The sequence below is a fragment of the Dermacentor silvarum genome, chromosome 2 (genome assembly GCF_013339745.2).
Source record: "Dermacentor silvarum isolate Dsil-2018 chromosome 2, BIME_Dsil_1.4, whole genome shotgun sequence".
Lineage (NCBI taxonomy): Eukaryota > Metazoa > Arthropoda > Arachnida > Ixodida > Ixodidae > Dermacentor > Dermacentor silvarum.
The window spans coordinates 193,653,950-193,675,013 of record NC_051155.1 but is presented as its reverse complement, the minus strand read 5'-3'; the positions used below and the strand labels follow the sequence as shown (position 1 = coordinate 193,675,013).

Sequence of the window (21,064 nt, the reverse complement as noted above, 5' to 3'; positions counted from 1 at the left end):
TCTTTAAGTTCCTTAAACGCATGGGGAAACGGTCGGTTGTCTCTTAAGAGTTAGCTTAAGGGCAGTCTTATTATCACGTCTGAAGTGGATTCGTATGCGGCTTCCAGTTAGACTGTGGTAAAATGTTTCCGGCTGGTTATCTCGCATCGTATGATACCTCGTCTTATGTGCTTTCTGATCTTTGCCGAATTGCGACGTACTGCATGCTGCGGGGCTAATTCGTGCAGTGCATTTCGCAGGTCTCTCCTGGTCGCATATCTCGCATTTGCTTTTCGGTAACTGCTCTCCCGTAGCAGCCAATTATTTTTGGTCACATGTCCTATTTTATATAGAACGGCGTCTGAAAGTGCATACGCGTTTCTTCCGCCGAACATTTCTGTCGTGATTGTGACTCCCATTCCCTAAGTATCAGTCCCCGGTAATTACTTTTGCTCGTTCGCTCGATGAAGGAGAAAGCAACAAAAGCGCATAAGGCAACGCGCTGTCACGTACTGGTACACGCAAAACCACGAAGGTCGCTCGTACGCTGTGCTCTAACACCAACTGAGCTTCGTCGTCGGCTCTCACCTATATCCGATATCTCGAGCATTGCGCACATGCGTGTGTAACCTAACCTGTAGATAGCGTTACCCAGCACCCCTGGCTGACCCAATTCGTATCTTCTGTTGAATATGCGATAACGCTGACCTCTTATGTCTATCAGCAACGAGTATATAGCGATGAAACCCGGACGAGGTGTTCGGTTGACGTTTATTTCGCCTTTCTCGCAGTGCCGTGACAAAGAGTGCGGAAAGCGCTCCCCCCCCCCCCCCCCCCCTTAATTACGTGACTATTAAATAAAGTTGTTGGTGTGTCAGTGCGTCGCGTTAAGCACTTCTTCAGTGAGGGAAGCAGATTTTGTGAACTGCGCGGCAGCGAAACGAAATTACGCGGAATGATTTATCCGCTGCTGTAGCGAGGCGCCTCTGCGAGAATGAATTGCCCGAAAACAGGCGGGCGGCGAGGGAGAAGAGGGGAGTGGGAGAAAATGAAGAGATTACCCGAGATTTCGCTTTACGCCTCGGGACACGACGGGGGGAGGTTGCGCGTTCTCTCTCTCTCTCTCTCTCTCCCTCTCTCGTGTGTGTGTGTGTGTGTCCTGTTTAAGGGGGGCCTGAAAAATGTGCCAGACCGTAGCCGCGATAAGAAACGGCCACGTACTAACTGAAGGAAAACAAGCGAACTAAGGGGACAAGAGCAAATGGGCTGGTCGTCTTCAAAAAATAATAAATTGCTAGATAAGCTTTGCGGCAGATGGAAATGGAAACAGCAAGCTCAGAAGCGCTGCAAAAAAAAAAAAAAAAAAAAAAAAAAAAAGAAGGAAAAACAAAAATTCAGCACCCTAAAATTGTATCGTAGTGAAATTAAATTGCTGCCGTAAAGAAAGTCCCGGGTGAAGGGAGAAAGAGAGAAAAATAAGATAAAAGGTAGGCAAATGTATGTGTGGGAAAAGATTAGCAGGCTTCGTTGATTTTGTCTGCACAAACAATGACCTTCGAAAGCAGACCGCGCCTTGCGTATGTGTAAAGCTATTTCGCCAAGGGTGGCTGTTTTTTACGTCTCTTACACGTCTGCTGATGAGGCTCAGATGCAACCGTTCTTCCCCTTAATACTATACGCACAAGCGTGCTCCCTCTTCGCGGAGATGGATGGCGCTTGAGTTTATTTTTCTTGTTTACTTTTACTCGGTATTTCCTAGCCTCCCCATATTCTTCCATTCCGCGGAAGAAAACGACCTAGTGCGTTGTTTACACTTGGCACGCTGTGCGCGTTGTCGCGTGCGGCGCTCAAATGGTTCTCTTTATAAGCGCATTAATTCCGGGGAAGTAAGAGGAGTTTCTGTAGAATGCGACGCGTCTGGCGGCGGCTTGTTTGCGCGATGGAATTATTGCCCTTCCTCTTTTCTATTCGTTTATTCTTTTTAATGCGAAATAATCATACGCCCCATTTCGCGAAATTCCGTCGGCGTGACCGAAAGATGGTATCAACAATGGCCGACGGCGCAAAGAGTAAAAGCACGTCAAATATGCTCGGATTGATGTCAAATTTATCAGGGAGGTTCCTGTAAACAAAGTACATTAATGACTTTGAAATGAAATTTTGGTACTTTCGGTTTGGGTGGGAATCGAGCCCGGTGCTCTTGGGTGCGAGACGAACACGCCGGCTACGCGGTTCTGGCTGACTAAAGGTGTGAACTATAAGGCGCGCGTCATTGGGCACGTGACGGTGCAGCCAATGGGGAGGAAGTGGCGCCACGTCATGAGTATAAAATGAGCGCGTTCATGACGCTCCGAGGTCTACAAACGGTATAATACTTTCCCATTCCCACACCACGTAAGCAGTCGTAAGTGCCCCTGCCGAATTTTTTCTATATTACGGAGGAACACCACTCACACTTCAGGTGTCACGTTGTAAAAGGGTGTGCGTGTGTGTGTGTGTGTGTGTGTGTGTGTTCACATTTTTATCCTGCTACCGAAACGCCTTCCTAACTATACGCGTTGCTCAATACAACGCACGAAGCGATGCTTTTGCTTAAATATATAATAGCATTTGAGCTATGTTATCCAAGGCGAATGCTGCTTATGTTTGCTTGCTAGTAATTAGTCTCCGCCTGAACGTATGAAGTTTATCTTCAAGGAAGGGCTTTCTGTTATACGCGTTTAGTATATAAGCTGATCGCGCACTCTTTTGCCTTATAATGTCGATGTGGAAAAACTTTCCCGCTTATCAACTCGTCGGCTGCCTACGAGCTTCCGTGCTGTTTCGTGATGGTGGCTAAACCACGAGGCGAAGCTCGGGTTTCTTGAAAATTGCTGCGCTGTTCTTCTTTTACGAATTTCGACTGCCTTATCTCCCGAACTCTCGCGTGTGCCTGTAATATACGCCAGCCTTCTGCCCGGATATACCTGGCTTCCCCTGAGGAGCGCGCCATTAAAAAGTAGTTAAGGCGCGCTTCAGGTAACCTAAAATTGTGTCTCGCTTGTATAAGCCAGGGCGTCGTAAAAGTTCCGGCCTTACCGCGGTAATGATTCGCCTCTGAAACGGCACGTGCCTTATTTTTTGCGCGGCTTTCAGCGCCAGCGCGCTGCGTGCGTGGTCTCGACGTCATATCGCCTTGCGTGCCTAATTTTCTCGAGCTTTCTCGCTCGGGGAACGGCGCCTCTCTCTTTTTCTTTTTCTTTTTTTTTTTTGAAACCGTTTCATAGAGTGACAACAGCTTCGTCTGATGAGCCGCGCCCGGATTTCTTATCTCTTATTACCGGCTCTGCCTCATTTATTAACGTTGCCTTCTGTTCAGTGAAAGATGTCATGAAACCGGGGCATTTGGTAGGGCATACGTTGCTGGTCGTGTAATCGGACTCCGCGATGCGCCTTCACCGCGCACACACCGCGGAAGCTGCGCTTGTACTTATACAGTCGCGAGCAAAAGTCTGGAGACTACAGCTGCTGCGAAAAAAAAAAAAAAAAAATCTTCGAAATCGGGTGGTGCAGTCTGTGTGCGCCTGTTCGACTAATGCGATGCAGTGAGACAATTTATGTTGCGTGACCGCGCTATAAGGAATTGAAGTTCTTCGGGGATGCCACGATCTCTAGGCTTTGCTCGCGACTGATACGTGATGATCGAGTCTTCGTGGTGACGGTGGTGTTGTCGCTGCGGGCGATGTTAGCCTGGTAGTCTGTGCGGGCATTGCAATAAGTACTGCCGTGGTAGCGAATTGTGATTCGCATCTTTAATCCATAAAGATGTACGTTGACTTCGTCTATTCGACTGTGCTGGCTCGTTCGGGACAGGCATTGGTCATCGTCTTAGAAGAGCTGAGTCCGCTGACAGAAGTTTTCTGCTTGCACGGGCTGGACTGCGTGTTAGCAGTGCGCAGCGGCATTGCTTGGTGGCAAGGGCCGCTTTGTAGATGTGGCGTTCTTGAAAACACGAACGAACAAGCGCAGGGGTACGTCGGTCGACAGAAAATGCTTTAGCCCTGACTTGCGCTTTCCCTTTAACAAGGGGGCAAGGAAAAGAGAGGGGGATAAAACGCGTTGATCGTCCATCTCGAGGGCAGATAAAAGCTGCCGTCCACTGACTTCTCCTTGCGCCCGGCAGCTAGGAGAGCCTGCTTGATTGCATTGGCGAAATGGCGTGGTTTCCGCTTATGGGGGAGTGGGTTTACACAGCGACTGCGGTTTGTCTGTTTATTGTTGTTTCTCTCCCCTCTCTCTCTCTTGATGTCCTTGATTTCCTCCTCGTAAGAGGCTTTAAGCGTCGCGCAATTGGCGGCGCAGCAGAGAGCATAGTGAGGACGACCGAGTAATCGAAGTAAATGCATTAGGCGGAAAGGCAGAGTCGTCGCAAAACACTTGCGGGTCTTTTCCCCCCAAATCTTGCCTTTGTTTCGTCCTAGCAAAGTTAAGCGTTGAAGGGAACTTTTGTGTAAGAATTACGGCACTCCATGGATCCGTTGTTACACGTTTGATCACAACTTTCCGGACAGTGGTTGCTCAACGTCTTGCTCTGTCGCAACGCGACGCCGCTGTGTATAGCAGCATCGTTTATTCATGCAGCCGTCCGAGCACCCGCTTTTCAGCGGGAATGTTCACGGGCAAGGCATGCATGCTGCCAGAATCGTTTTCCATCCGTAGTGATTATCTTGCGCTTAGTCGCACGAAGCACGTCGCAAGAGTGCAGGTATAGTTGCGTACGCATTCGCAGGGGAACGTTCTCTAACACTTTCAACCGCGCAGGCTTGGTATATTAAGGTTGGATTACCCAGTTCTCGTGTCCCACTACATCCTGCAGAGTGAATCACTTTACCGGCAGCTCGGGTGAATCTGCATTCTCAGACAGGATTGACGACGACGACTCCATACGAGATGGCGGGACGCCACAAGGAAGTAAAAGCTATACCAACGTCCTCGGCTCTATACTATGCACCGGCGCCTACGGTGTGCGTAACGATGACGATGACGGCGCCGACTTGTGAATACCCGAGCACGCGTTGCGAGATTCCTTCAATATGAATGATGGCCGAAGCCGTGACCTTTGCCTCGGCGTCGCTTTCCGTTTTCGGTCGTCTAGGTGTGGCACGCTCTCGATATATGTATTTTCTTAATTTCTGCCTCTTTCTTCTTTTCCTTTTTTTTCTTTGCGTTTTTGTCCTTGCGAAAACTTCGGCGATGAAGAGATCGCGTACCCGTTTGCACGCGCCGCACGCTCGTGGTGTACGCAATCGGAAAAGCGCGCGCGGATGTGTCCGTTCTTTCGTCCTTCGTGCCTATCTCTGCTAGCGAACGTTTACGTGTGCCCTTAAAAAAAAAACGATGCCAAAGGGCTAGCGCTGCTCATTTGTCATGATTTACGGACTTCGCTTCTGCGTCTCTGCCTTCGGCCCCGCTTGGTTGTGGGCCGGGCTGCGGGATTACGCGCGAACCCGCCCTTTTCCTTCCTTTCGCGCCGCGTGTCAGTCGAACCTGCGTACGCGTAAACACCACACACTTCCGTGTGTGCTCGCAACTGCAACCCTTCATTCTTTTTTTTTTTTCTTTATCCTGAAAGTTGAAAAAAAAAAAAAAACGCTGGCGTGTACGCTGTCCAAAACTCTGCGAGCAGGAAAAGGACATCGTCGCCGCCCAATGGGAAGAGAGTGGCCCAATGGTCGAGGCGCGTTTCCATCATTCGTTTGACTGAGAAGGAAACTTGCGATCCCGTCTCCCGAGGCATATGAGTGAGTGAGTGATGTGCGGCGCGCAGCAGTGCTCGCAAGAGGGATCGGTGTGCGCAGGCGGAAATGGGCCAGCTCGGCGATTGATTTTTTTTCTTTCTCTTTGTAGATTTATGATTGACATTTCCTTATAGACGAGAGCTATATCCCGCTGGGAAACTTTTTCGTTTTTGGTGTAAACTCTCTTTTTCCGCGTTCACTTTAGGTAATTACTTCCATTTTCTTTTGCGCCGGAGATCTGTGGGGATGTGTTCTGAAACGAATCGTTTCATTTTTCATTCCTTTTTTTTTCGCTCTTCGTCATTAGCTCGCCGAGGAAGCTATAGCTACGCCTGCGATATTGCCACGATCAGCCAATAGGCGGGACCTGAAAAAAAAAGGAACAGTAATGTGAGAAAAAGAATTCTCACAACATATGGTACAAAATTGATTCACGTATTTGCCAACATACCAATAATACTGTATAGCATGTGAACTTAGTACCTGGTTGATCTTTTCGTCCGTGAGGACAGGCAAGTTGAGGGCGCTTGGTGGTGCGGAACGTGTAAGAAGGAATTTGTGCGAGTCGTAATGTTCCTATCTCCTTCCATTTGCCAGATTTTTAAAGTTTTACTAAGTTCTCCGAGCTAGCGCAGCACTTTCCATCTAGTCTCGCAGCTCTGTTTAGCCAGGAACTGATTTTGGAAGAAGTCGTCGACGCCGCCACGTACAAAAAGCAAATAGCTGAACTCTACAAGAACATCAGGGAAAACCGCACTATTTAATTACCCCACCCTCACCCTTCACTAAACACGGAACAAGCCCATCTCCTTCGCAAAGTTCAGACTAACACTCTTCTCACCCCCACTCATGCTCTGCAACTTCGGATGGCGTAGCACAGCTCACTGCCCCAACTGTCCAGAGATAAGGGCAGATACAGAGCACATCTTGTACTCATGTAACACTGCCATTACCTCTCCTTATTTCCCTTACCCTCCTTCCTGGAGTGCTTGGCTCCACTCACACTCGGCGGATCATTAGCGGGCCTTAGCCCTTACGAAAATAGATTTAGAGTTCCTTTATAACTCCTATTGAGTTCCTATGAAGTCAAAAGGGACTCTATATATAGGAACTCGCGCTCTATAGAGTCGTCTGCACAGAATCTCTATACGAAGTCTAAAGCAACCTGTCTATAGAAACATGTAATTTCACACACAATAGAAGTGCAATATTGACGCCATAAGCACTGAATTCTATAAAGTAATTTTTATAGAACGTCCTTAGGACTTCTTACGTGACCGGTCTATAGACACTCTCCATTCGCCCCCTATAAACGTTCTATAGGGGGTATGTCGACATCATAGTACTAAATTCTATAGAAGAACGCTTATAGAACGTTTTTAGCACTTCTAATGCGACATGTCTATAGACTGGCTCTCCATTCGCCCTATATAAACGTTCTATAGAGGGTTTATTGATATCTTATGTACTAAATTCTATAGAAGAATGTTTATACTAGCACTTCTAATCTGGTCTGTCTATGGAGCGGCTCTCTGCATTCCCACTCTTTAAGCATTCTTCAGGGTGTTTCATTTAACTTAATTGTGCCAAACATAAAAAATATGCAAATGCTACGTAGTTGGAGAGAACCAAGGTAATGTTTGCCGTCGCTTGCAGATACACAAATTATTTTTACATTCCGCCTAATTCGATATTTTGTCTTAAATAATTAATCAACTTCTCAAATATTATAATTAGATGAAAATTGTCAATGAGAAAATTGTAGAGCAACATGAAGTACTCTCGACGCATATTTCTGTTTTCTCAATACGTGCTACATAAAAGTGTTTTTTCCGAGCGTGAAAGAAGCCCGGAGCAAGCGCTCTTCTTTACTGGGCCTTAGTGCTGGCCTTAAATAAATTTTCTTCCTCCCCCTCCTCGCGGCCGCTCAGATTCGCCTTGAAAAGCCGACGGGGAGTACGTTATGATTATCCGGCGTCCCTACGAGACCTATACATGATCGTTATGATTTGCCATTAAGATGCGATGTTGCTTATATAGTTCGTGCGCAGTGTGTCGGCTTCCGCGAAAGTAATTCCATATACTCAGATCTGTCTGTCGCATTCAGTAATCATTTGCTGTTCACTATTCGGTGCCATACCTTCTGCTCCACCTTTTGTCGCCTGTGTGGTGACGCATCATCGACCAGGACATACCGCATTTTCTCTTCAATTTACATTGACCGCGTAATCTGCAAGTGTGCTAGTAATATAGACACACAAGGTGTATGCATATATCTGTTTGTGTAAAACCGTCCTCCATTTTTTCTCTTCTTTAAGATCTGGTCTTGCAGCTGGGTCTTCGAGGGCATTCAGAAACACACTGAATCTTGTGATCGTCCGAACGCTTTGTCCGCCGGGCTTCATCTCAGCTTCCTGGCGGGAAACGCCCCCTTGGCCATCTTCTAACTCATTCCATTTGAAATCAGAAGCCAAGAAAGAAGAAAAAAAATATTTGTGTCTTGTTAGAAGCTCATGTGGCTCAGAGGAGCCGCGCTATGTTGTGTTACATACAGCGTTCGATCCGCTTGTAGTAGCCCTGTCCAGAGTAATCTATCCGCCGGGGCGTGTATACTGTCCGTTGCCGTGTTCTTGCGTATTGCTTTCTTTCTGTTTACCTCGCGCGTATCGAGCGCTTCGTTTCTTTCATCCGCGTTCGTTTGTTTCTCTACCGAAGCTCACGCTGCCGTCAAATATAATGGAACATGTATGTAGACAACTTCAAATGTATACGACACGTTAAACTTTGCGCGGTGCGTGTTTAAAGTATCCACATATCTAAGTGCGCTTTGTGACACGCTGTTTGCGTCCACCGACGGCTTCCGCGCAGTTTGACGTGGACCGTGCAGTTGTTCGCGCTTCTCTCGTCGTTCTCCGCGCTTAACTTGTTCGCCTGTCGCCTTTGGCGTGTTTCAGTTCTCCGAAAGAAAGGACTGGCGGGGAAACGGAAGTAAACAACGTCAGTATACGTATATACACGCTTGCTTGCCCGGGCCAGCTAGGAATTCTATTTGAGCGCGCAATTCGTGCTTGCTTTTCTTGTAACGTGTGTATAGCGTGACCCCATACGCTGAGACTGAGCAAGCGTGTGAGTGTCGCGAAACCTCTGAAACGCGCTGTTTCTGGGCCGACAGGTTGTCGTGTCATGGAGTTGAGAGAAAAGCCGTGTTCACTTTTCGCCCGACTTAGTTGTTTCTTTATTAGTATTATTTTAGTGTAAGGATATCATGGACGTCGAGAACAGACTTTTTTGCGCGCAGTTGCTACTTTCTTTCTTTTTTATCATTTGTTTATTAACTACGCGCTCGGTATTCGCTGCTACGATAATGTGCCAGTCGGCTACGCGCGAGAGCTGAATATGTATAGCGCTATACGGTGATATAAAAGTAGCAACTTCAGCCTTTCGCGGTCTTTGCGGCGTGCGCGTCTTTAGCCCCTCTGTGAGAGCGAGAACCAATTTGTCGGAGGAGCATCCTCTCGAGCCGGAGGCGCGCAGCTGTGAGGCATCCTAATTAAGTCACAAAGAGAAGTTATGCGTGTCACATTGCTGTGGTAAGGAACAAAAGGAGACAGTTTGAAAGATGAGGAAAGTTGATGTCGCAAGTAACGCGCGTAGTTTCAGCCCAACTTCCTTCGCTGCCACCGTTGAAAGTGGAAGACGATTTCATTCGGTGGTCGGCGCTGCTTGTCGATGGATGCGAGAACAGATAAGTCCGCGTGATGACCGGGCTGGATTGGTGCTTGAAAGGTCTAAATATTCGAAGCAGTCCACGAGAGGTGCTGGACGCTGTTTTCGAAAAGAGTGCTTAAATCACTCGCGAGCAACAACATCCAAAAAAAAAAAAAAAGTGTGGTGCATTGAAGGCACGGAAGCTTGGCGAGTTTGTAAGACGTGATGTCCTCGTTCTTCGGCACTGTACAGTTATTTATCATGTGCTGAAGCGTGCAAAATTCTCCCTGCGTGGCCGGACAGTTCCGCTGCTGAGCTTCGTGACGCGTTTTCGCTTTGTAATCAATAGACATCCTAATGCCTTTGAAAAACGATGTAAAAAAGTAAGGTGAACAGTAATTTAAGTGCTTGGTTAACTATCGTCTATGACTGAACGACTACACGGCCTTCCCTGTATACGCTGCCCCTCATTGTCCAGCTTGCTGCTTGGGGGCCGTGAGGTACGCTCTTTCTAAAATGCTTTGAAATCACCCTGCGTGTGAGATCTGTTCCTGGCTGCTGGTGGTTGAAGCGCCCTAATAGCACACTTGACACACCGAAGTTTAGTAAGTGGGGCAAAATGTGCCTTTCAATCTCGGGCTTCCGGTGCAACAAAAGTTGAGCTTGGCACAGGTGCCGTCACATGCTCAGTGGCTTCGATACCTTTGGCAAACATTAATTAGTATCGAACTTTACTCTTGAGACTTTCACTAAGCTCGTTGATGCTCAATGCGGACAAGGAGGTACACCGTGTGTCGCCGGAATATAAATGCATATCTCTTCATCTATACTTCACTCACTCCCGGCGCAGCCTTCCGGCCATTTTTCTCGGAGCAGTGCGCGCCCATTTTCTCGCATCGTATCAGTGCACGCGTCCTACTTTGCTATCGGCCAGCACTGCGGTCACATAATATATGCTGTCGCCGACCGAAAGCTTTATCCTAAACACTCGCAGCGTGAAAATGCGCTGTAGTTCTCCTTGCTTTTTTGCCTTGCTCGCGTACACTGCTCCTCCACAAGACATCGAGCGCAGGCGCGTGCTTGCACGAGATACGTATACATTCACGCAAGCAAAAGAAAAAAAAAATTGTGAAGTTGGAGAGGAGAGCAGGGGGGCATACGGGGGAGAATGGTGATCGGAACGAGCCTCTGGCGACGTCCACGACGTGGTGGCGAAATATCGGGGCCGGCCGCCCGAGCGGCGGTGGCACTGGCACAAGCGGTGTTGGCGACGGCGTTTGTCCAGATATCCGGAAATTGAAGGAACTCTCCGCAATGGATGGACACCGTCCGGACGACCTATGGGCGCGGCTGCTGCCCAAGCGATCGACTTTCGCTTTCGCTCTTTCCTTCTTCCCCTTTCACTGTGCGTATAGCTCCGATAAGACCGTGCGCGCGCTATAGCTCGCCTGTCCTGGCTGATAGGATTGATTCCTGTCCCCGTTTTGCTTCTTTCTCGATACTGTTCTCGCGCTCCTATACACCATCGCACCCTTATACCGCCTCTTCCTCACCCTCCTTCCAACGGGCCCGAGTCTTTTGTTTTATATCCGGCCCCACGCTTCGCTGTCGAGTCCTCGGATTCCTCCCCGGCGGCAGATTTTACCCGTGAATTGCTGACTCCCGTGACTCTCTCTCGAACGCCCGAAGAAATATGGCCGGTCCCCGATCGGGATTGCCGCCGTTAAAGTGGATTTTCTCTTCGCCGTTCCGGACTGTGGTCCGGACGGCAGTCGCAGAGTATTTCTTTTGCGAGTAGATAAGACACAGCCTATCTAGGGCGTCCGGCAGCGCTTCATCTGTTCTGTCCTCTGCCTCTCCCGCGCAGTGTTCGCGGCGACAGGATCAGCCGGCAATGGCGTCGAATCGCTATATACTGTGTGTATACGTAAAACTATATTATAAGTCGAGACTCGAGAAATGTCTAGCCATCACCCGCTCGTTTCTCTGCACGTGGAATCCGTGCACAGGTATACGTCGTCGCGTGAAGGCTGTATAGTCGAGATTTCCTTTACTTTCTGTGGGTGAAAGATTGTGCACCCGACACTGTCCTGAAGGAAAACAAATCACAAAAGTTGCACGTTCTGGTGTCTTCCGCTCAGCTGCGTAGCCCAGACTTTCTGTTAGCGATGGTTGCGCGCACAAGTCCTGACAAGACGTGTGCCTAGGCTGCGTATATCGTAATAGAAAGGGCGCAGCTGAAAGGATAAACTTAATGGAACTCGCGTGCTTGTTTCTACTGCTTAAGGCTGATTCACACCACGCCGACATGGCACCGATATTGGCCTGCCGACTGTTGGCCACAGCGTTTTCCGTCCTGTAAACTGCTGTCGTCATCAGTCGGCAGACCAAAATCGTTGTCATGTCGGCGTATTGTGAATCAGCCTTTAGTAACATGTTCATATGCGTTGTCGCATGTTCTTGCGCATCTCATTACGATGACTTGACTGATAGGTGCTTTTCGTGCGGTGCATGTCGCACGGATCGTTAGAAAATGTCCGTTTCATTCATTTCCCATGTCACCGCTCATCATTGGGGCACGATGCGGGAGACGACCATGTTTAGCTCATTTTTGTATTGCAGTGGCGCAAACTAACAAAAAAAAAAACTCTTCTCAATCACGCACGTACATATCCACGTGCACACGCTATTGACACTGGCGCGCGATACACGCAAGCACGAGAAGCCGCATACAAATAGTGGGTACTCAGCGCGCGGAGCCTTTCAAAGTGCACATCGCAGCACCTGCAGTTGACTGAAGCCTTCCAAACGTTCATCTCTTCTTTCCGGACCTTCGTGATAATTTTTCCGGCTTCGAACTTTTTTTTTTTAAGGCTGCCTATTCTATACGTCCTTTCACGTTTCTCCTTGTCTGAATTCGTCGCATTTCTGCCACCTTCATTCAAATGCAAAGTGGTTCCAAGAGTTTCCACTTAGAGCCAGTTATGTTGGCTTTATAAAGCGCTTCGAAGCTGCTTTACCCGGAGAGATGATATCTAAAAGAAGACTCTGATGTTTCACTGGGATATTCTTGCTTCTTTTCTTTTTTCTTCCATTCCTTCTTTTGAGAAGCTCAGCGCGTCTCGGCGCTCACGCTCGATCTCCGGCGCCTTTCATGGTCCTTTTCATCCAGAGTGTATGCCGTGTACTTTTTGCACGCGGGGCTGGCGTTTTGGAGCCTTTCCTTCCATCCCCGGAGGCATCTGGAGACGAATGGTCGGAAACGTGCTGCTAGCGGCCACTGATTTACGATGCACGTCCTTGCGCACACGCGCCCTCAGCCCCAACATCCGAGCACCGGGCTAAGTGAAAAGCGGCCGCGCGCTGTTTGAGGCCTGTATATATATATGACGCGGCGGAAGGAACTTATTATTAGGCGTAAACGTGCATATACCTTCAAACTCTGACGAAATGTTTGTAAATGTTGCGAATTTTGCAATCGTTTTGCGATTTTAGGAATGTTTCGGGAATATGAGGCGAGCCTTAGCTTGAAAATAGTGGACTCGTAATCACAGAAATGTTCTTATGCTAGAACTGTTTGTAAGAGCAGATGCCTGCGTATCTCGACATATTAGCGAAGTCTGCCCGACAGTGGCAAGCAGCACTTACGAAGAGCCTTGTTAATATCGCCCGTGGTTCTATGTACTGTCGAGAAAAAAAAAAAAAAAAGATTGTGCCTATATTTCGTTCGTATACTGCTATAGAGTCCTTTAATAACTATTCAAGGACTCCGGTACTGCCGAACGATGTACTAAATTGTTGTTCTGTATCCCTATCGCTCAAATTGTAGACGAACCAGCCAACGGGTAGTCGCACTACATATGTGGTCTAATCTAAGTTGGCATCACTACAGCCACGTCGCCGGTTTCTCCTGCGCGATGCTGGTGAAACGTCGTTAAGTTCGTGCTCGCAGATCGATTTGTGATGAAAGTCCGTTTTACCCTAAAAGATGTAGGCGCGTAAACTGTACTTCCTCGAATCTCACGTCGTGCCCTGTTTTTGTGTTTTGCAGGTGTTTGGGGACCACTATCACCTACGGCATAAACGCATCGCCAAGAGGTCCTTGCAGAGAAGTGAGGAGCACCACAGGAGTCTAGAACAAGAACCCAATGTAAGTGCATGGGCGTGCATCGTTTTGCGGCGATGGTCGCCGTCTCGTGCAGCCATCAGAATCAGAATTTATTGGTACAAATGCAGAACTGTTACATCTGTATATTATACATAAGGAGGTCCCATAGTCGAAGACTGTATCGGGACCTCCTGTTCCTGTCAGCCATCATTGTGTAACCATCATCAGTAACCATCGTTGCTCTTGTTACAAGTCAGGATTTTTTTGGTTTCTTTAGCACAGCGTTACTGACAGGAAAGTAACCGAGGGTGCTATTCTAGAAATAGCACCCTCAATTAGTTTCGCCATTTCCGTCATGTTGCCGTTTTGAGCCAATCAGAGCGGTCGTAGCTAGCTGTGCGAGGCATTTATTATAGAGCTGACAAGGTGGCCGATTCGACAATGTGGCGAAATTTTACAGTGTCTGAGAATTGGCACCCCGGCGTTCATTGTTGTAGAAATGAAATTCCCGCGTGAATAACTCTGAGTACAGGTGCGAGACATAAAGACACCGCGAACGATGTCACGTGCAAATTGTTTTCAACGCCTGCGCAATTGCCTCTTATCTCTGATCACCTGTTTTGAATAAGCCGGCGTTCCGGTGCGCGTCGTCTTTGCCAAGCCAACGGATATTTAGGGTGCAGACGATGAATGCTTGATTAAATATTTAACTAATATGATCGCCACGAGGTGTAGGCTCGGATCTCTTCGTTCCGCCCCTTTTGGATGAACACATTGAGGATCGCAGGCGCGATCTCTGTAGCGCAGTCATCGTTGCGCAGTTCGCTCGCGCGGCGCCGCTACAACCTTGAGCATAAGCTAATGCAGAGTATCATTCGTGGAAAAAGTGCCCCGTGCGACGTTATAGAGAGTCGCGTTTGCGTGCATAGTCACTTCAAGGGCACGTTGCGAGTACGGAATGTGCAAGTAATTTCCTCACGTGTTAGTTATGGGTGTAAGGGACGTGTATCTCGAAAAAAAGCATGCATTACCGAACAGCTCAGTATACGGAAAGGCTAAATGCTTAAATATATACCGCTATTCTAACGCGTTAGACGCATGCGTGCTATAGACGCACCTACTGGTAACGACCAGTATAGTCGCAGCGTTTGGGTCCTCGTAATTTGGATATAGTTGCATGTACAATACGGCATGTGTACATCGCTTTGCGCGATCGCGCCACGTACTCCCCTCCCGCATAGCGCCGTTCTTTCCGAGGCCTGTCCCGTCTGCCAGGCAAGTGTGTGCGACGCAGTCTCCGTGAGCTCGAAGATCCCATTATTATGCCGCGTTACTCGGTTTCCTTCCATTTTCCGTGGCAGCCGGATGCGTTCGGTCGCGCGCCGTCGTTGTCGCTCGCTCGCCTGCAATTTAGATTTTCTTTCTCTCTCTCTCTCTCTCTCTCTCTTGCTGCGGCGGTATATATACGGCGGCGGCGCTTTTCTTTGCTTTGCGCCGCACACACACCTTCGGCATGGCTTCATCGCCCGTCTTTCAAGGCGGCATAGGAGAAGCACGCGACTTCGCGGTTTCGTAATCCGCGCGGCGTCTCGCGCTCTTATGAAGATAGCCCTGGCGTCCGCTGCAACGCGCAGTTCAGCAGACCGTGAAATTAAGTTTCGTACTGAGTGTGTGTGCGCGCCTAGTCGGTTTCTTTCTTTGATTTTTACTTTCTTCTTCCCCCCCCCCCCCCCCCTCCCAGTTCTGCTCGCCGTTTTCCACAGCGCATACGGCATTTGCCTTCACTTACTACCGTGCGCGTGCCAGAGAACTAATCTATAGACTTTGCGTGAATGTATTGTCGCTAAGTCCCTCTTTTACTCATTTTTAACTGTGTTTACCTCTCTTTGATAACTGAGGCTTAAAGTTGGATGAGTGTAAACCCTGAAGTCGCAGCGAAGCGTAGCTGAGGTAATACCGGGGCCGGACTGCAATTATTTGCAATTTGACCCCAGGTTACGAAGCCCTTTAATGAAGGGTTGAGTAATCGACCCTTTTCGCGGGAGATATGTGGCCATCGATTCGCGAAATCTTCCCGCCCCTTGTGCTTGCTGGATACATTGACATTACTTCGCTAGTTGTCTGTAGCTCGAGCTTAGCTTGTGTGTTGAAAATTATAACTGACAAAATTCCCCGACCTCTGAATTAAACTAGTTATTTCGTCGTAGTGTCATAGTTCGCGATTAAATAAAGCCACCGTTGGCCCAATAAGTCAGAGCTGAAAGGCAGTATCGTTTACGGCGTTCTTTTGCTTTTGGTTGAAGTTGCTATCGCGCCTAGCCGCGTTAATGCTTCGCGAACACTGCTGCGTCAACTAGTCTGCTGGACCAGACCTCGACAAAAAACAGCCGCGGTGAAATGCCAACACGCGTTAACTGCACCGTAAACAAGGCATCAACGTCATGCGCGCAACTGCGCTTTCTTACTCACGCGCTTTTCGGTTTTCCTTTCTTTTTTTACTCTGGCACATTTTTTTTTTTTTTTTCGAGCGATTTGCTGCGCCGCCGCTTTTCTGCATGACACCGGTGCCCCGAGCGGAAGCGTGTCAGTAGGGGCCGTCATCGTTCGCCCGTTGCGAGCGCGTGAGCCGCGCTGCCGAGGCGGAAAGCGATTCTGGCTCGAATAAATCATGGTTATCGCGGAAACCGAAAGTTTAGAAGTGTGTAAAGGCGCGTCGATCGAGTGGAACGCAGAGGCTCCCAACTTTTATTTATTTTTATCTTTTCGTCCGCGTCATTGCACACCGTGCGGGGGTGCGTGTATAGAACGCGCGGGCGGCAGCCGAGTGCTGACACCCTGTCGAGCATTTTCTTTTGTCTTCTCTCTCATTGCGTGTTGGCGAGAACGCCGTCGTCCTATCGGCGTCCCTTTTTCCGAAGCCTTTTCTTCGACGCCGTCCGTCTCTTCGCCACTCGACCAAGGCTTTCCCTGTAGCATTTTTTGACAGCACAACAATGGTTTCTGAAGGGGCCTGTTCACAGGTTCGCTCGACCTGCGTGCGATGACGGTTGGTCGAGACCTCTCTCCCGGATAACGTCTTGCTGAATCGGTTACTCTCTGTTTATCTTTATGTCGCTACCCTGTTGTCTTCTCCGGACTTGCGCTTCGCACTCCTTGAGTCGTTGTGTTGGAACCTTCCTTCGTTCTATACCCTGTGCAACAAGTTTGCCTTTCGTTTTGGTTTTTATACCCGCACGTTTTTGTTTTTTCCCCCTACGTGTAGCTGTTGCGTCGTAACACGTACGGCGCAGCATTCGACGTTGTCGTGTGACTACTACTCCGTTCGTAGAGTTTTCTGAATACTTTTTTTCTTTCAGCTTTATGGTTTAGGGTAGCGAATGTTTACCTGACTTTCGAGTGCTACTAAGTGTTCGCTTACTATTGGGAGGTGTGCGCATGGGGTATCAAGAAAGCTGTTAAAACGTACTGGACGCTGCCTTTCTTTCTTTTTCTCGGTTGTAGGATTCTTCGGCTGATTGAAGGCGAAATTCATTCCACCGCATTGTTATTTTTCGTTACCGAGTTGTGTTAGTGCTTTCAAGACAGTCTGGGTGATCTTTTGTTAGGCAGCTGCCGGCACTCTAGCAAGTATCACGTGCAAGGAGCAATTCCTTGTTTCACTGCATAGCTTTTTTGTTTCATAGAGAAAAAATATTTTGTCTTTAGTAATTTTTTTTTCTTAGACAGAGGTGGCTGGCATTTTGATTTATGCCGGCTGTTCCTGTTTTCTACACATTCAGCATCACGTAATACACACATGGCGAGACTTTCGTCTAGGACATACTGGGCTGCGAGATAAGTTCGTCGCATTAAACCAACGTACAGTTTGTGTACTTCATCCTTTGAAAATGTCACTTAAAATAGAAGTTTACGATACACTAGAACTCTATTGAGCTCTAGTGTATTGCAGGCAATGGAGGGGCGAACTGTGCTGCAGGTATTTATGGGATTCAGGGGTATTATATGCATGGTACAGCAGGTAGTGAACTGCGAGACAGGTATTGAAGGGCGAGCTCTTGCACTCAAGTTAAGCGCAAGTTTGAGATTGATAGCGAGTGCATGCGCGAGTTGCGAGGAAATTAAATCCCTTTGCGTCTCTTAGAGGGTTGTGCCTGAGCTTCTATGACTGTACGCTTGATTCCCAATCGTTGTGATCGGTTCTGTGTAACGAAATTGGCCACTGTCTGCGGTAGAATAGCTCATGAATAGATGATAGGAGCTTTTTAAACAGTTGTTCCTTTCATCTGCGAAGCTGTGACTTATGTATAGCATTTTCAGAGTGTTACGTTCACTTCTAAATTTGTCGTTGCGGCTGCCGACATGGGGCCGCGGCAATACTTAATGGAATATGGAATGAAAAGAAAACACGCCATTGATGAAGGAATAAATATTCTTTCCTCGATCTGGCGTCGCCGTGCCGCCCTCTCGAATTTATTTTGCGTTCAATAACGCTTTTATGCGCGAGCTGTTTACACGAATCCGTGTGCGGCAGCTACACGTAATCTCGTGCCTGTGCGTCGTATATTTGGGCACGCGCTGCGCGCGTGTTTCCGCTATTGCCGCTTGTTTTCGCGTTATTTGAGTTCACCGGAGGGGAGATTAAGTAAACTTAAGTAAGAATGTTTGCGCTGCAGTTCCGCTATTTTCATTACATTTAAAGCTCGCCGCCGAAGCAGCTCTTGGAGCTAACGTTATATTGCACTTTTGGGCCTGGCCACTTCGACGGCAAGGGTCAGAAATATTTTGCACAAAGGCTCCGAGCGCTGTATGTCGCCACTGAGGTGCATGCCTGCAGGGCCGTCGCGGAGTAGGTAGGAAGGAAGGTTCATCGCGCGTTCCTCTGCAATTTTTCTTTAATTCTTTTCATTTTCGCACCCTAAAGGACAACTGTATTTCAATTTTTTTTTCAATTTTTTTCTTCGGCGTTTTTTTTTTTTTTTTTTATGCTTCTTCTCTAGGCGACAGCCGAACACGCTGTACCAGTTTCCGTTCATTCATATCTTTTTTTTTTTTCCCTCTCGTTGTTCCTACTTCGACAACACTTTTTTTTTTTTTTTCGCTGGTGCCTCGTACCGCACGACGCCGCTGATGAGACGTCGACGACAACGAGACATTGTGTCCCGCGCTTTGCTTCCTGTTTCTCGATTTGCTGAGGACAAGTTACAGGGAGCTGGCGCAAGTAGCGTAGGCGAGACGCTGCCGCGACACGCTCGTTCGTTAATGGCACGCAACACCCATTGTCTCGCTGGCAGCGTGCCCGAGTGTATAAATATGTACACATGCGTGGTATGTGTGCGTATACGTTGGTAATAGTACCGTGCATGTATGCACTCTCCCAAGGCCAGCGGCAGAGACCTTTGTTTCGCCTCTTCTCGCGACCTCGGCGGAATGCGTGCTCGCTTCATCTCCGACGACTGCATTGTCTTCCTGCAGCACTTGCTTTTTCGCGTTTGCTTGGATTGCGTGTATACGCGACGTCCCGCCGACATTGCAGTGCGCCTTGCTTCAACCGGCGGTGGTTGTTATGCCCGCGCAGCTGGCTTGCCTTGGGGCGGTCGTCGTATACGCCTTGCGGGTGCATAACTTGGAGAAACACAGCAGAGGCTAGGCGCGTAATAAAGGCTCGCACGTTGCGTATGTGGCCCCGGTGGATGGCGCGCGAACATCGTTTGCTTGTTGCGACCTCCAGATGGGAATCGTGCGCTGCGTATGTTGCAGTTTTGACGCGCCAGAAATGCGCATTAGCGGCAATTTGTAGGCTCGACTTGGTTAGCTGGTATAGTTTGTTCTCGTGACCCAGAAGGCCTGCTAGGCCGAACGTGATGAACCGCCGGACTCACTCCTTTCTCAATTGAAGAAAGCAATTAACGGACACTGGAGTGCTGGCGCAAATTGGCGCTGTCAAGGTGATCGTGCGTTTAAGTGCCACAGTGTATGGACGCCGTTGAGTGCTTGGTTTTAAAGTACCAGTGAGAACTGTGGTCTTGATGGTTACGTTTACTAGATGTCGTGGAGTGGGCTCTAGCCAACTCGACGGACTTCTTTGTTTTACCAAAGGGTCGCACGACATCTGGTTATACGTAATGCTTTATTTACTGTTGTCTTCTAATTATGTCAGAGTAATGAGTCCTGAAAGGGCTTGTTTCAAACCTGGTTGAAGTCGCTTTGTCTAGAAATTACGGAGGTGCTTTAGCGCAGCTCAATCATCACTGCTGGCAACAATGTGTTTGTTAGTTATGCTTGGAAGTTGCTCTTTGTATAGGTATGAAATAATTCTCTGCTAGTTCTTCTTTGATAGGGTGGCTCATAACATTGAAATCCGGTCCGGGAAAGTTATCCCGTGCGCCACTTAACGGCAACCAGAGAACGTAGTTGTATATATGGTTGTTACACATCGCATGGTTTACGTATAGCATCTACTATATGTCGCTGTAAATGGGTCACTTCTAAGAGCTGGTTACGGATTAAATGTATACAACATGCACCTCTGTTATCTCAGGTCGCCTTGGGACGGCAGACTTACCAAAAACATTTACATTTTACCTGCAGGTTCGGTCTTTTTCGCAACAGACCCTGAAGCGGCGCAGCAAGCGAGAATTCCGCGAAACCGTCCTCAACGATCCACGATGGTCGGAAATGTGGTACCTGGTAAGTGCAACGTTTAGTTCACACGGTCTTATTTCTAGCGTTCTTTTTTTTTTTTCTTTCTTTCTTTTCTCGCGAGTACTGCGGACGTGCGTCCAACGGCCACTATATAGTGTCAATGAGATCTGTCGGCGGTACTCGTACCACAATGTCGATTGCTATAGACCTTTCAGCGCCGGATTTCGGTCATTCTTTCCTTTCGCTTCTTGGCTCCAGGATCGAACGTCGCGAACACCCATGCACCCACAAGAACGTGTAAATCTGGAGTACCAGTTACGGCGAGTCAAGTTCAAATCTGCCTCGCGATTATATACTTGGAAAGAAAGACGCCTTACTTGACGAAGTGCGTATATCAGTTTCGGAGCGCAAATTAGTTTCCTCTTTTGGCGTATAGTCGTACGTGAAGAACCTGTGGGCTGTTTCCGTAGGACCGCGCCCGCTTTAAACTCCCTGGTCACATAATCATTGATCCTCAGCAGTTCGTTGCGGTCAGGTGCTCGCGAAATCGATGTCAACGGCAAGGCAGGTGCAGTATAAGTGCACTGCACCGCTCTTTCGGGGAAACACAGATGACACTTTCGGTCACGCCACGTTCCTGGAATCTTGCGCGGCGCGCGAGTCCAGGTGTCGTCCACTGCGGTTTTACGACACCCTCCTTTACCGCATTTTTTTTCTTTTTCCTTTTTTTTCCCCCTCATACGTTACTGCGTGTTTCTCCGTCTGTGTGCTCGTCGTGTGATAAGATTGTTCTGCGCTTTTTCTAGGGAAGTTAGCATTTTGCGTGACCTTGTTTCATTATACGCAGCCG

The 21,064-nt window shown here is 48.3% G+C and overlaps 1 protein-coding gene across 1 annotated transcript in view; it reads left to right on the top strand.

Moving 5' to 3' along the window:
* The window catches only part of LOC119442370 (furin-like protease 1, isoforms 1/1-X/2), a 184,004-nt gene that overhangs the window by 93,767 nt on the left and 69,173 nt on the right, over window positions 1-21,064 (top strand). Inside the window, 2 exon segments of the mRNA XM_037707224.2 lie at window positions 13,516-13,614; window positions 20,161-20,259. Of these exon segments, the coding sequence (XP_037563152.1) occupies window positions 13,516-13,614; window positions 20,161-20,259 (198 nt within the window).